This window comes from Caenorhabditis briggsae (assembly GCF_000004555.2).
Source record: "Caenorhabditis briggsae complete genome, chrIV, whole genome shotgun sequence".
Classification (NCBI taxonomy): domain Eukaryota; kingdom Metazoa; phylum Nematoda; class Chromadorea; order Rhabditida; family Rhabditidae; genus Caenorhabditis; species Caenorhabditis briggsae.
Genome location: NC_013487.2, coordinates 1035983 through 1050587, shown reverse-complemented (window position 1 = coordinate 1050587; position 14605 = coordinate 1035983). Strand labels below are relative to the sequence as shown.

The following is a 14605-nucleotide window of genomic DNA, read 5'->3' as shown; positions in this document are numbered from 1 at the left end:
AAATTGGTTTTCACGGTGAAAAATAGGAAAAACTAGATTTTACAGTGGCGGTGCGTTGAAAACGTGGTCTAGAAGAATGAAAAAGCGTACTGCTAAACTAAGACGTTTAGAATAAATACGTTTCCACAGGAAAATGGGCTAATAATACGTTTTTTGGGTTTTCCAGTAGTCGGCGAGTGAAAAGTAAAATGAAAATTTAACACTAATTTTAAGGCTTTTTGAAGTATCGAAATAGTAATACTTTATATGATTCGGAAGAACTAAAAATGCCGATTCTAAAAATATATCAATAGTTAAGAATTTCCATCTTTGAGCTGAGAAAAGTTGCTGCGCAGATGTGCAGCCGCGTAGCCAGGACGTTTTGTGTTTCTAGCGCGAAAGAGCGCGCAAAAGCGGGAGACGCAGAGAACATTGAATTATCGATTTTTCGATTTTTTGCACATTTTGGGTCGTATTCGTGTTTTGTCTGAATAAAAATTTATTGTTTTTTTAGGGTTTAATAGCCGCAAAACGGGTCAAATTATCGATTTTCGGATTTTTCTTTGAGCGTTGGCTTTTTTATATCTTCGAAAATGGGTTTTAAAGATTTTTATTCGTTTAATTTTTTTAGATACCTCAAAATGGAGGACGACGATAACGACGATATCCTCTGGTGTGAAAACGATGGGACTATGATGAGTCAGGAAGCCATCCAAAATATTAGAGAAAAGCAGAGATGTGAGAGGAAATTGGAAGGTTTTGAAATGAGAAAAACTTAATTTTCAGTGAGACGATCACTGTCGATAGAATGCATTAGAGTAGTCAGCGCAGAGGAGAGCAGAAGACGTCGTGGAGCAGAGAACAATAATGGTAAGGAACTTATCATTTGAACTTTGAGACGTTTTCGAACTTTTGGGATGTTTTAGAATTTTCGGGTCTTTTCGCAAATTTGGGACGTTTAAGTACTTTTAGGAAATTTACAAGAGAGTGTCGTTCAGAAATCTCTTCAGAATTTAATCTAAATTTATTCATTTATAGGATCGAGTATGGGCTTTTACGTAATCATAGTAGCTACCTGCAAAACTCGCTGAAACTCGAGAAAAATCGATCTGAAATTATAGCATCTTCACTAAGCTCATCCCTTCCCTTTTCTTCCTCTTCCTTCACTGCATTACGTGCAAGAGAAAAACATGCATCGATAGCCTAGTGCACTAGCCTATAGGCTACCGAGGCATGTTTTTATCATGCGTGCAATGCAGTGAAGAAAGGGGAGCAAAAGGGAGGCGATTAGTGAAAATGCTATAATTTCAGATCGATTTTTCTCGAGTTTGAGCGATTTTTGCAGGTAGAGACTATTATTACGTAAAAGCCCATACTCGGTTCTATAAATGAGCCTTCTTAGAGAAAATTCTGAAGAGATTTCTGAACGACATTCCCTAGTTAGGACGTTTGAGAACTTTTTTGACTGTGTCACTTTAGAACCACGACGTTTCAGAACCGCGACATTTTAGATCCGCGACAATTTAGAATTATGCTGTTTGGGAACCATGACATTCTAAACCACGACATTTCAGAACTGAAATGTTTTTTAACCGATACGTTTTAGAACCGTGACGCTTCAGAACCGCGACCTTTGAGAACCGCGAGAACCATGACGTTTTGAAATCACGGCGTTTTGAAACTATGCTGTTTAAGAACTACCCCGTTTCAAAAATGCGACGTTCCAGAACCGCGACAATTTAGAACCATGCCGTTATAGAACTGTGACGTTTTAGAACCATGAAATTTTAGAACCGCAAATTTTTAGAACTACGACGTTTTAGAATCGCGAATTCTAAATTTTCAGCTGCACCTGAAGCTGAAGCTCCTCCACAAAATGAAGCTCCTCTAAGAGCTCCTCCAATTTATATCAATCTTGACGATGACGAAGATCTCATTGAGCTCGAGGTACAGAATGTAGCGAATCCTGAAGAAGCGGACCCAGAAGAGGTGGACCCAAATGTCGTGATCCTAGAAGTCGTGGAATTAGAAAAAGAGGAGCCAGAAGAAGTTGTCCCAGAAGACGTGGATCCAGTTGATCCAGAGGAAGCAGATCTTGAAGAAGTGGATCCTTATGAAGCAGATCCAGAAGACGTCGATCCAGGAGAAGCTGTGGACGTCCTGATGCTGGAAGAAAGACCGAGATCCAGTTCAGACATCGAGAACATTCCAGAAGCTCCAGAATCTGAGCTCGTCAGACCAGAAGGCGTCAGAAGATACAAAACGAGAAGCTTCCCAAATCCAGTGAAACGGTCCGCTCCAGAAGCACCTCAAGCTTCAGCGAAGCGTCAAAGATCGGAGGAGCCGACGACTTCAGCGAGCTCATCAGAAGCAAGTATGCGGTCGAATCGGAGATCTAGAAAGAAGATTCCAGAAGTTGTCCTAGGTGAGTTGAACAATTTTTTGTTCTAAAATCAAAAAATTCAAATTTTCCGATTTTCAGATCGGGGTGTGATCCTTCCAATCGGAACGGCTCGCGTTCCATTCCAGTTTCCTGCTGACTACATCCCACCACCTCGTCCAAAGATCAAGAATCAACCACTAACGGAGGATGATCAATGTGAAGTCGCCATCGTTCCAGACGTTCTGTCTCCAGAAGACCAAGCAGCATATATAGATGCAGATGATGATCACGAAGAAGAGCTCTGGGTACCGGAACCCGGCATGACCATTGGCGCCAGGAAGAGCATCCATTTCAACTACTGGAAGCCGATTTTCCGACAATTCGCTGGACACATCCCAATGGAGCGGGCTCTTCAGCACTTGATGCGTAAGGATTACTGTACTTCGGAAGCTCTGGACACGGTGGATCAGTGTCTGAAAACACTTCCACAGTTCTTGAAGCCATTGTGTGTTGGACAGGCGGTTAAGCTCAGCAAGCTCATCAAGGATCAGAATATGGATAGGAGAAAGATCCAGGAAAAAGTGGTGAGTTTACAAAGATGGCCTAGGATTGGGAATTTCTAGGCCACCTTCGTTTTTGACCTAGAAATAGCATGACATCCATGGCACGTGTTTTCTAGGCCATTTAGAATAGTGGCCTAACTCTTTTAAGTTGAGTTTTTATGTCACTATGGTAAATGACCTAGAAAACACACCAAATGAATATTAGGCCATTACTAGCTAAAAAAAGTTGGTGGCCTAGAAACCTCAACTTGCAAAAGTTAGGCCAGCTTAGTAAATAACCTTAAAATAGCCTGATATCCATTTGACGTGTTTTCTAGGCCATTTAGCATAGGGGTCTAACTCTTGTAAGTTGAGTTTTCTAGGCCACCAACTTTTTTGACCTAGAAATGACCTAATATTTACCAGATGTGTGTTCCTAGGTCAGCTAGCATAGTGGCCTAACTTTCGCAAACTGACTTTTCTAGGCCACTATGGTAAATGACCTAGAAAACAAACCATAGAAATATCAAGCCATTACTAGGCCAGAAAAGTTGCTGGACTAGAAAACTCAATTTGCAAAAGTTAGGGCTCTAGGAAGTACTCTAAACGAGTTAGAATCCAAAATTACATTTTTCTAGTTTCAAATGAGACATGCCCCTTTGAATACATCTTGAATGCAATATATCCTTTCCAGATGAGGAACTACCATCTTGGCGAGGTCCAGATCTACCACCACCAATTCCTCCGTCGCTTCCTCCTCCAGGCACACTGGCGAAGAGCCTGCAACTGTGACGACTTCTTAGTAGAGGAGATGGATTATGTGCAGAGGGTTGGATGCTCCAACTGTACCAAGCACATCAAGAAGTCGCCTCTGGATCCATCACGGCTTTGTCTCATATGCCAATACTATGAAAAGATCACGGGAAAACGGCGAGACGTCAAGGAGGTGGTTTTTTTCAAGGAGGAGGAAGAGATTCTGGATCGATGGGTTCTGGAGGAGAGGATTCAGAAAAGGAAGATGTCACTTGCAGAGATTTACAAGATCATGGAGACGGACACCTCAGAAAGACAGAAAAGGAAGGATCTGACGGATGAAGAAAGGAGTATGCTGTCGGAGAGTGAGCTGAAGTTAGATGGAGCAAGAATAGTGGAGCTCCTGAAGCCGTTCGAGATGCATCTTCATGGGTGTGATTGCAAGAAACGTCCACAAATCTTCCGGAAAGTATTCTCAACGAAAGAGGAGGATCAATTCCAGAAGTCACTGGTGAGACATCGTGGAGATCAGTGTAAGGCGGCTGAAGAGCTTGGAGTCCCAGTGGAGATGATGGAACGATTTGTCGAGGTGTACCCGGAGACGCATAAGATATGGACGGTGAGCAGGACGTTTTTGAACTTTTTGATAGATGTCGCAACTTTGACATTTTGCAACCGTGACGCTTCGCAACCACAATCTTTCCTAACTATAAATTTTGGCAACTATGACATTTCACAACTATGACATTTCGCAACTAGGACAATTCGTAACAACTGATCGTTTCACAACTATGATGAAATGCGTTGCAAAATGTCATGGTTGCGAAATTGCACAGTTGCGAAATGTCATAGTTGCGAAATGACATAGTTGCCAAATATGTCAATACAGGGTGGCCGATAAGTATAGGACGCTCGCGTCTCTGACGTTATCTGGACAGACGAGAAGATCTTCACTATTGAACCTCTTCCCAACCGTCAAAACCAGAGACAGTTATTGTCAAAGGATGACAGCATGTCTCCGAAACGTCGTCTTGCCCATAACCGCCTTTTCCCGAAAAGTGTCATGGTTTGGGCCGGTATCACGGCAACCGGTAAAACTCCGTTGGTTTTCATTGAAAGAAATGTGAAAATCAACTCGGAGGTGTACCAAAAGATTGTGTTGATGGATAATTTGTTACCCTGGGTCACTCAGCACTTTGCTGGTGGTCCATTTATCCTTCAACAAGACTGGGCACCGTCCCATGGCTCGAGATCGACATTGGCCGTCTTGGAGGCGCATTTCCCTGGATTCCTGGACAAGAACTTGTGGCCTGCTTCCAGCCCGGATCTCAATCCGATGGATTTCAGCGTTTGGGGCATGTTGGAAGGGAAGATCGCGGGAAAAGTTTTTGCTACTGTCGATGACTTGAAGGCCGCTCTCGAGGTAGCATGGGCTTCGATCGACGACGGATACCTGCGGCGCACTGTCAATTCGGTGAAGAAACGTTTAAGAGTCTGTGTCAAAGCTCGTGGATCCAACTTCGAATTTCTCTTGTAAAATCAAATTTTCTGCTTATTTTTTGTTGTTTAATAAAGGTTGTTCTCGAAAAATCCTCAAATTGAAAAAATGGGAGCACTTTCAAAACGTCCTATACTTATCGGCCACCCTGTATAAGTTGTCAGGTCAAAATTATCAAATTTTAAATCAAATTTTTTCAGGGAAGCCGCTCCAAGAAGTTCTTCCATTTGAGGAATCGAATCTTGGTTCCAGACCTGCCTCCTGGAATCGAAAGACTGTCAGTGTATAAGCCAGGACTCGGCGAGCCGTGGTTGCCGACGCAGGAGATGATGAGGCTAGCAGCTGAAGAACCAAGAAAGAGCCAAAAAGATGCCAAAGGGTCCGCACCTCAAAGTTCTGCTGAAACTGAGCAACCATCGAAGAGCCAGCGTGGTGTCAGACGGTCCAGGAAAACTAGATAATTGATTAATTGGCCAATTAATAGGAGATAATTTTTAGGGTTCATTTTCCTAGTTTCTCTTTTTCTAGATACTTCTTCTTTAGCTATCCTTTTTTTCTATACTTCCAGTTTATTTAATTCTCAATTTCCTGGTTTTTTATGATCTTATTTTCCCGAGTTTTCTTTTTTACATTTTTGATTTGAAGGGGTTTTTAATTCCAAATCCCGATTTTTCTGTTCCATACACAATTTTTATCTCAAACTTCTCCTTTTTCCATGATTTCTTTTTTTTTCTTCTGTTCTTGGCGTTGTAATATTATCTATATCATGTTTTTTCAAGTGTTCTTTTTGCTCCGGGTATTATAAAACTTTTAATTTTTTTTCGAATAAAAAGCAGTAATTAAAAATATGGATTTCACGAATCCAAAGCAGAAAAGTGAAAATTTTCATAAATTTAAAAGTTTTTGAAACCAGGACAATAAAAATCTGGCAAATTTCGCAACTATGACATTCCGTAACTATGCTATTTTTCATTTATGACAATCCGCATTTATGCCATTTCGCAACTATGACATTTCGCAGCTATTATGTACATTTTGTAGCTATGACATTTTGCGACTAGGAAATTTCGCAACTACGTCATTTTGCAACTATAACATTTCGGAACTATGACATTTCGCAGCTATTATGTACATTTTGCAACTATGTCATTTCGCAACTGTGTCTTTTTGCAACTATGACATTTTGCAACTATAACATTTCGGAACTATGACATTTCGCAACTATGGAAGTTTACAACTATGTAATTTCGCAACTATGTTATTTCAGAACTATGTCATTTCAGAACTATGACATTTTGCAACTATGGAAGTTTACAACTATGTCATTTCGTAACTATGACATTTCGCAACTATCTGTATTTTGCAACTGGCTTCGCAACTTAAAAAATTTTGGTTTTTTGAAATAATTTTTTTTCGGTTTCAAAATTTCGATTTTTGAGTTTCAAATCCAATTCAATTAGTACTGTCTCGTTTTTTCCATGAAAAAAATTTGAAATTTCAAAAATATAAATTTTGATCTTTTTCGATCTACCGGCGCGGGAGCGAGATTTTTAAAAAGAATTTCTCAAAATCTAATTTTTAAAAATTCAATTTTTTGATTTTTTTTTTGTTTTTTCTCTAGCTTATTTTTCAAAATTTCGGCTATTTTTTGTCTGAAAATCTCAAATTTTCCAGCCAAAAACCAATAATGCAATCTACTACTACTCTCCAATCTAACATCTACACGGATAAATGGACTTCCACCCCATGGGCCGTTTTCTACGATGGACCACTTTCTCCAGTATCCTCAACGTCTTCTTCCGAGAATTCCGAATCTCCAGAATCCTCTTCTCATCCAGAATTGCTACTCTACAGTACCCCGAACGTAAAACTACAGTACCCCGAACGCGTCGAATGGAGAACGGTGTCATTTATACGTATCGTGGGAATCAATTGATTGCGAAATCCGTCGCTAGAAAACCAAAACCGTACTACGAGCGAAAGAACAAAATAGTGTGCGGAGCCAAAAATGAGCCGGAAAGGATGAGCACGAGATCGATGAAAATTGGAGGAAACCGGAAATAGGAAGGGAAAAGTGAAATTAGTGAGTTCGAATTTTGGAAAAATCTTGAAAATCTTTGAGTTTATATATCTCTGCTTTGGTAAGAGATATCAAAAAGCTGTCAACTGATAAAATATTTATCATAATATCAGCAACATTTTATCAGTTGACAACTTTTTCATATCTTTGACAGAAAATGAGATATATGAGCTGAAGTTGACGGTCAATAAATTTCAATTTTAAAAAATTGGGAATTCATGAAAACTACAAAACAGTATTTTTTAAATGGGTTTTGTTTTATCGGTTTGAAAAACTATAAAAAAGGGTTGTGATTTTGAAAATAACTTTTTAAAATTGATTTTTGAACTAGATACCGTAATCCAACATTTTCAACAACTGGTATTGGGAATCCTGTTACCCCTGACGTTAACCCAATTTAACTCGATTTTTGTACTAGATATCAAAAAGTGGTCAACTGATAAAATAATACTGATATTATGATAAACATTTTGTTAGTTAACAACCTTTTGATAGCTTTCACAGAAACCGAGATAAATTGGCTGAAATTCAGAGGAGAGGGCAAAAGTTTTCGAAAAAAAGAAAAAAATTCCAGTTTCATATTTATTGTAAACTTTGAAACTTCTGTCAATTTTGATAGTTTCAATTTGACGGTTTCGTGAAAAACTGAACCTCTAAAAGTGAATTTTTAAAATAGTGCTAAATTTAAAAATTTAAGGATCAAAATTTTAAAAATAAACTTTGAAAATTTTGATCCGTTTTTCATACAATTTGCTGTTACATGAGTTTTATAAAATTTTAAGTTTCTGAAAAGACTTAATTAGTGTTGTGGATTTTCAATCAAATATGCGAAATCTCTTGAATGCGAAAAATCTAAATTTCAAACTCATAAAAGGATCCTCAATATTTAAAACTTTGATCTATTTTATCTCGGTTCTTGTCACAGATATCAAAAAATAGTCTACTGATAAAATATTGCTGATAGTATGATAAACATTTTATCAATTGACCACTTTTTGATATCTTTTGCAGGAACCGAGATAAATATGGTCAAAGTTGAAATCACAGTTTTTATTTTTTCAAAATTGAAAAATAGTTCAGTTTCATTATTTTTGTAAATTTTGAAACTGTCTCTAATTTTGGTGACATAGTCGGTATAATTCACGATTTTAGAGTTCAGAAATGGAGAAATTTGAAAAATTTAGTTTTCCAAAAATTGGAACTTTCACTGTTTTATGAGATTTGTAACAGTTTAAATCAATAAAGCACATTGTGTCTGCGTCTCCACCTTTTATGTTCTATTTAGGCTTTTCATCGATATACCTACCGTATACACTTCGCATAAACTGCTCTCTAACCTTAATTGTATCAAAAGGTTGTGATTCTTCCGATCCATCTGTAAATTCTAGAATTTCAATCAAGCTTCAAAAGAAAAAAATTGAAATTCAATTTTTTGGTTTAAACAAATTACTGATTCGTAGTTTTCATAAATTATTCAAGGTTTAAAAACGAAATTGGTTGAAGCTCTCATATACTATTCCTCTTATTCGATCATCAACTTGAACTTGAAGCCCATATAACTCATTTTTTGTGAAAGATGTCAAAAATATGTCAACGGATAAAATGCTTATCATCATATCAGCTACATTTTATTAGGTGACTACTTTTTGATATCTGTTACAGGTAATGAGATATATAAGCTTAAAGTTGAAAGACGCCTAGGAGATCACAGAATTTTAATTTCAAAAAGTTGGAAATTTATGAAAACTACAAAACTGGAAAAATTCCAGTTTCATCATTTTTGTGAATTTTTGGAACTACCTTCAATTTTGATAATTTTCGCTTTTGTGGCTTTTTCCCGACGAATCTAAAAATGTTAGAATTCAAAAAAAAAAAACAAAAAATTGAAAAAAAAATTCCAGCCATAAAAAAAATTACTGTTTCGTAGTTGTCATAAACTTCCAATTTTTAAAAATTGAAAATTCGTTCGCCCTCAAATTCTGGCCCATATATCTCATTTCCTGTGAAAGATGTCAAAAGTAAGTCAACTGATAAAATGCTTATTATCATATCAGCTACATTTTATCAGTGGACAACTTTTTGATATCTTTTACAGGAAATGAGATAAATCATCTCAAATTTCAAGTTTTCCTTTTTTTTCAGACAAACTCACTCCATTCACTGATCAACTCAAAAAGCTTCTCAACCCAAAAATATTTATTCATCTTTTTTTTCCTATTCAACTTTTGTAGTATTGTCTATTTTTTTACCTGTTTTACCACCCTTTTTTGTGAATTTTGTATCTTAAAATGTCAAATAAATGTGTTTTTAATATTTAAATCTTTGAATTTCAGATTTGTTGTTCTTTTCAGATCATTTCCAACCAGTTTGAGCGGTTTTTTTTGTTTTTAAGATAACTACCGTAAACACTCCAATAGAACACCACCCGGACCGTCTACTTTGAACTTATATATCTCATTTCTTTTGAAAGATATCAAGAAGTGGTCAACTGATAAAATGTTTATCACAAAACCAGTAACATGTTATCTGTTGACAACCTTTTTTATATCTTTCACAGAAAATGAGATATTTTAAGCTTAACGTTGACGACAGAATAAATAAATCACTGAATTTGTATTTTGAAAAATTGGAATATTATGAAAACTACGAAACATTGTTTTTTTTGGTTTAAAAAATTACAAAAAAAGGAAATTCTAGTCCAAAAAAGTTGTGTGTTTCTGAAAATACTTTTTTCATTAAAATTCGAACTAGGTACCGTAATCCAACATTTTAAACACCGGTAAGAGGAAGCTGGGTACCCCTGACTTTAACCCAAGTTATCTCGGTTCCAGTGAAAGATATCAAAATGTGGTTGACTGATAAAATGTTAATCATATTTTGACTAATATTTTTACAGTTGACAACTTTTTGACATCTTTCACAGGAATTGAGATAAATTGTTTTAAAGTCAAAGGAGGGAGCACAAAATTTTTTGAAAAAATATCCAGTTTCATATTTTTTGTAACTAACGTGTTTTCACATTTAGAATGTTATATTTACAAAATTAGAGGTCAGAAATGGAAACGTTTTGAAAAATACATAAAAATTTTTCAAAAAATTTACTGTTTTATGAGTTTTGTAATAATTTAGGTGAAAACAACGGTAATTTATTACGCGCGTGAGTATTTCTCTTCCCGTTTCGAGAATATTAACTTTACAGAAAATGGCTTCTCGTAAAAACAAGCCGATCGTCCAAGTTCAACGATATGCAATGCGATTCAAAAAAAAGAACGAAAATGGAACAGAGCTTTTTTACTGTGTCGAGCGGTAAAAAATTGCAGCATTACTATAAAGCAATATTTTTCCAGAGAAAGACGAGCTCGATGTGATGCAGCTTATCATTTCGACAGAATGAACAACACGTTCACTGTTAAGAAGCAACATGTGAGACACGACGAGGATTTTGTCAGAAGTGAAGTTAGTATCAATCGATAGAATGTAACAGAATAGTCGTCACAGCAAACGATTTTTCTTCAGGCATTCCTCGTGCGCCAGGAATTGAAAAAAATGTGCGAATGATTGAAAACCTCGTGAAGCGGTTAATGAGGTTCGAGCCAAGTTCTCTCCAGTTGCTTCAGTCGCTTGTGGTTAGTACACAACATCATAAAGTGCCTTATAAACAATTACATATTTTTGATAGGATCCTAAAATCAATTTTCAGCTTTCATCGATGACTTGATCAAGTATTATATGGATGACACCGTCCGATATCAGCCGAAAATGTGGAGTTGCACTGAGCGAACGATGAATAGGATACATCGAACAACAAATGTAGTCGAGTCGTGGCACAAACTATTATCGGTAAAATTGATTTTAAAATAGCATTTTCCTGAAAAAATACCATTTACAGAGTGTCCGATCCCAAAAAAACTCATCAAGACGCTAATAAATCAGCCAATCCCGCCAAATATGCCTTTGACTGGTCTCAATTTATTAAACGCAATCTCCGACGCCCGTTCTGTTTAAAAGTCATGAATTCTTTCTTTTTTTAACACATATTTTCTTTTTTCAAATTGTTTTTTTTTAATTGTTTTTTTCTGTATTCAAATAAAATGTTTTTTTTGTTGTAAAAATGATATTTTTCTGGAGAAAACTTGAAATTTTCAAAGGTAATGCAAGCGCGCTCTGTTGCTAACAGAGTTCCAATTCGGGACAGTTCGACACCGAATCAGTTCGAGTTGGAACAGTTCGATTCCGTTCTTGTTCTGTTCTGGGCGTGTTCGAAAAAGGGACAGTTCTAATTCGAACGAGTTCTATTTCGGGACAGTTCGATTTCGGGAAAGTTCGAGTTCATTGTACCCTCTTACAAACTCATAAATTATATTTTTTAATTTAAAATTTTTAATAAAACCCAACAACCAATAAACGAATGCTCAATAATTTCAAATTAGACCCATTTTGTCTCATTTCCAGTAAAAAATATCGAAAAGTGATGAACTGATAAAATGTGTATCATATTCTCGAAAATAATGACCGAGATAAATTGTCTTAAAGTCAGAGGAGATGCAAAAAGTATTTGAAAAAAGTTCCAGTTTCATATTTTTTGTAAATCGAAACTGGTGAAATTTGAAAATTTTGAACTAACAATTTTTGTGAGAAAATTTACTGTTTTATGAACTTTGTAATATTTTAGATTATTTTAAACAGTTGATTAGAAAACGGGTTCCTCTAAACTCACGAAAAAACACTTTTCACACTCGAAACTTGTATTTTTTTTCTGATAAATTAAATTCGATCCTCCAATGAATTCAACGCTCCAGTAGAAGAGCCTAAATTTTGACTCATTTATCTCAGTTCCTCTAACAATAGAATAGAATAGAGATATAAAAAATTGTGTCAGCTGATATACTGTTGAACATACGACGATGAATATTTTATCAGTTGAGATCTCTTTGATATCTTTTAGGGAATCCGAGTTAGATTTGACCGAAGTAAGGAACAATTCCAGTTTCATGACTTTTCTAAATTTTGAAACTGCTTTCAATTTTCATTATCTTCTCTTTATCGGTACTTTCTATGAATCAAAAAATGTGAAAATTGAAATTTTTTATTTGGAAAAATACTGTTTCGTAGTTGTCGTAAATTTCAACTTTAAATAATGAAATTCACTGTTCCTAACTTATTGATGAACTTTGAGCCATTTTATCTCAATTCCAGCGCAAAATATCAAAAAGTTCTCAACTGATAAATAATTTATTATATTATCAGTAACATTTTATCAGTTAACAAAATTTTGATATCTGTTACAGGAAATGAGATAAATTTGACCGAAGTAAGGAAAAATTCCAGTTTCATTACTTTTGTAAACTTTGAAACTGCCTCCAGTTTTGATTATCTACTCTTTGGTATTTTACAATGAATCTAGAAATGTTGGAATTTTAAAAAATCTGAAAAGTTAAAAAATTTTCTTTAAAAAATGCTGTTTCATATTTGTTATCAATTTTCGAGTTTAGAAATTAAAATTCAATGGTCCCTACACAACCGTCAGCTTTAAACCCATTTATCTCGGTTCCTGTGAAAGATATCAAAAAGTTGTCTACTGATAAAATGTTCATCATAATATCAGTAACATTTTATTGGTTGATTACTTTATGATATATTTTACAGAAAATGGAATAAATTGACTCACAATTGAAGTATTTCTATTTTCAGACAAACTCCATTCACTGATCAACTCAAGGAAAAACTTTTCAACCCAAAAACTATTCATCAATCTAGCCAACTTTTTTTCTATTTAATTTTTGTATTATTCTATTTTTTAACCTGTTTTACCACCCTTTTTTGCGAATTAGGTATCTCAAAATGTCTAATAAAATAGTCTTTTTTTTTTCGAACTTTTTTTTTGGAATTTTTGGAATTTCATGAATTCCATTTTTCTACTTTTGTCCCAAGAATGTTAATCCTATTCTCCCAAAAAAAACCTCAAAGTGTTCACATCAGATTATATGTATTTTCCAATTTCTCTCTCGAAAAAAGAAAACTTGTTTACATTTATTTTTTCGTCTTAAAAAAAATGTAAAGATTCAAAAAACAGTATGAATCTGATAGTTTTTAGGCGGCAGAAGAAGATAGAAGACGACGTCCTTCAGGCAACAGAATAACATTTTTCTTTTTTTTTTAGTTTTGGATTTAAATTGAAAAACCAGTTTCCTCGTACCCGCCTCCTCTCGTCTTGTGGTCATCTAACATTTTTCTTTACATCATCATCATCTTCAAAAAATTCCTTTTTTTTAAGTTTGAATCTATACTTTTTAGTAAAAGTTTTCATTTTACAGTTCCCCTCTTGGCAGAATGAGTAGGTCAAAATCGCTAGTGGTCATTGGATTAGTCGTTTTATTTATCGGTGCAGCTGAAGCGGCGAAATTTTTGGATCAGGTGAGATTTGAGAGCCTATTATCTCGGTTCCTGTGAAAGATATTGAAAATTGCTTAACTAATAAAATGTAGCTGATATAATGATAAGTATTTTATCAGTTGACTATTTATTGATATCTTTCACAGGAAATGAGATATATGAGCTCGAACTTGACGGGGTTGGGGCTCTAGTTCGAGGAGGTAAGAAGTTTTAGAGCTTCTTTATCTCATTATCCTGTGAGAGGTATCAAAAAGTTGCTAACTAAGAAAATGTTACTGATATTATGATAAATAATTTATCAGTTGATAACTTGTTGCTAGCTTTTACAGGGAATGAGATATGTGAGTTTAAAGTTGGTGTGTGGGGAGGGACATTCTATTAAAGTGTTCTCGTGATCATTTCTGTTAATAAAAAAGAATTTAAATGTGATAAACAAACATCAAAAACATTTGGTTTCTTTTAATAAAAACTAGCTGGAACAGTTAAATAATGTTTTAGTGGAAATTTGAAATGATTTTTTTTTCAAAAATGCTCTGAAATTTTTGGAGGAAGTAAACATTTTTCGAAATTGAGAAAAAAAGAAAAAAAGAAATGAGATATATGGGCTTAAAGTTGACAGCTTGGGTGATTCTATCAGATTACTCACGGTAAGCATCACTTGCACTTGGCAAAGTGCGTCAACATTAGACAATTTTTTTTTCTATAATAATGAAAACTATCTGAAAAGGTTAAAATTCAAACATATTTTATTTTTGGGGAGAATTTGAAGTTTGTAATAAATTATATTTAAGGTGGTAACTTTGAAACTTTTGGAAAAATATAAAAACTTGAAATAGACAATCAAAAATAATACCGTAAAACCTCTAATAGAACGACACCCGGATCGTCCACTTTGAGCCTATATATCTCACTTCTTTTGAAAGATATCAAAAAGTGGTTAACTAGTAAAATGTTTATCAGGATATCAGCAACATTTT

At 35.1% G+C, this 14605-nt stretch overlaps 2 protein-coding genes across 2 annotated transcripts; both read left to right on the top strand.

Annotated features, from left to right (window-relative positions):
- Nucleotides 1-620: 620 nt before the first annotated feature.
- On the top strand, nt 621-5616 carry CBG13713 (the record flags this gene model as incomplete). Its single annotated transcript, XM_002632432.1, has 6 exons — nt 621-717; nt 766-849; nt 1826-2404; nt 2462-2946; nt 3599-4276; nt 5356-5616. The coding sequence occupies 6 exons, from the start codon at nt 621-623 to the stop codon at nt 5614-5616; spliced, it is 2184 nt and encodes a 727-aa protein (XP_002632478.1).
- Nucleotides 5617-6842: 1226 nt separating this feature from the next.
- On the top strand, nt 6843-7946 carry CBG13712 (the record flags this gene model as incomplete). The annotated part of the gene is made up of 2 exons (XM_045244796.1): nt 6843-7008; nt 7933-7946. The coding sequence occupies 2 exons, from the start codon at nt 6843-6845 to the stop codon at nt 7944-7946; spliced, it is 180 nt and encodes a 59-aa protein (XP_045095236.1).
- Between the last annotated feature and the right edge of the window lie 6659 nt (nt 7947-14605).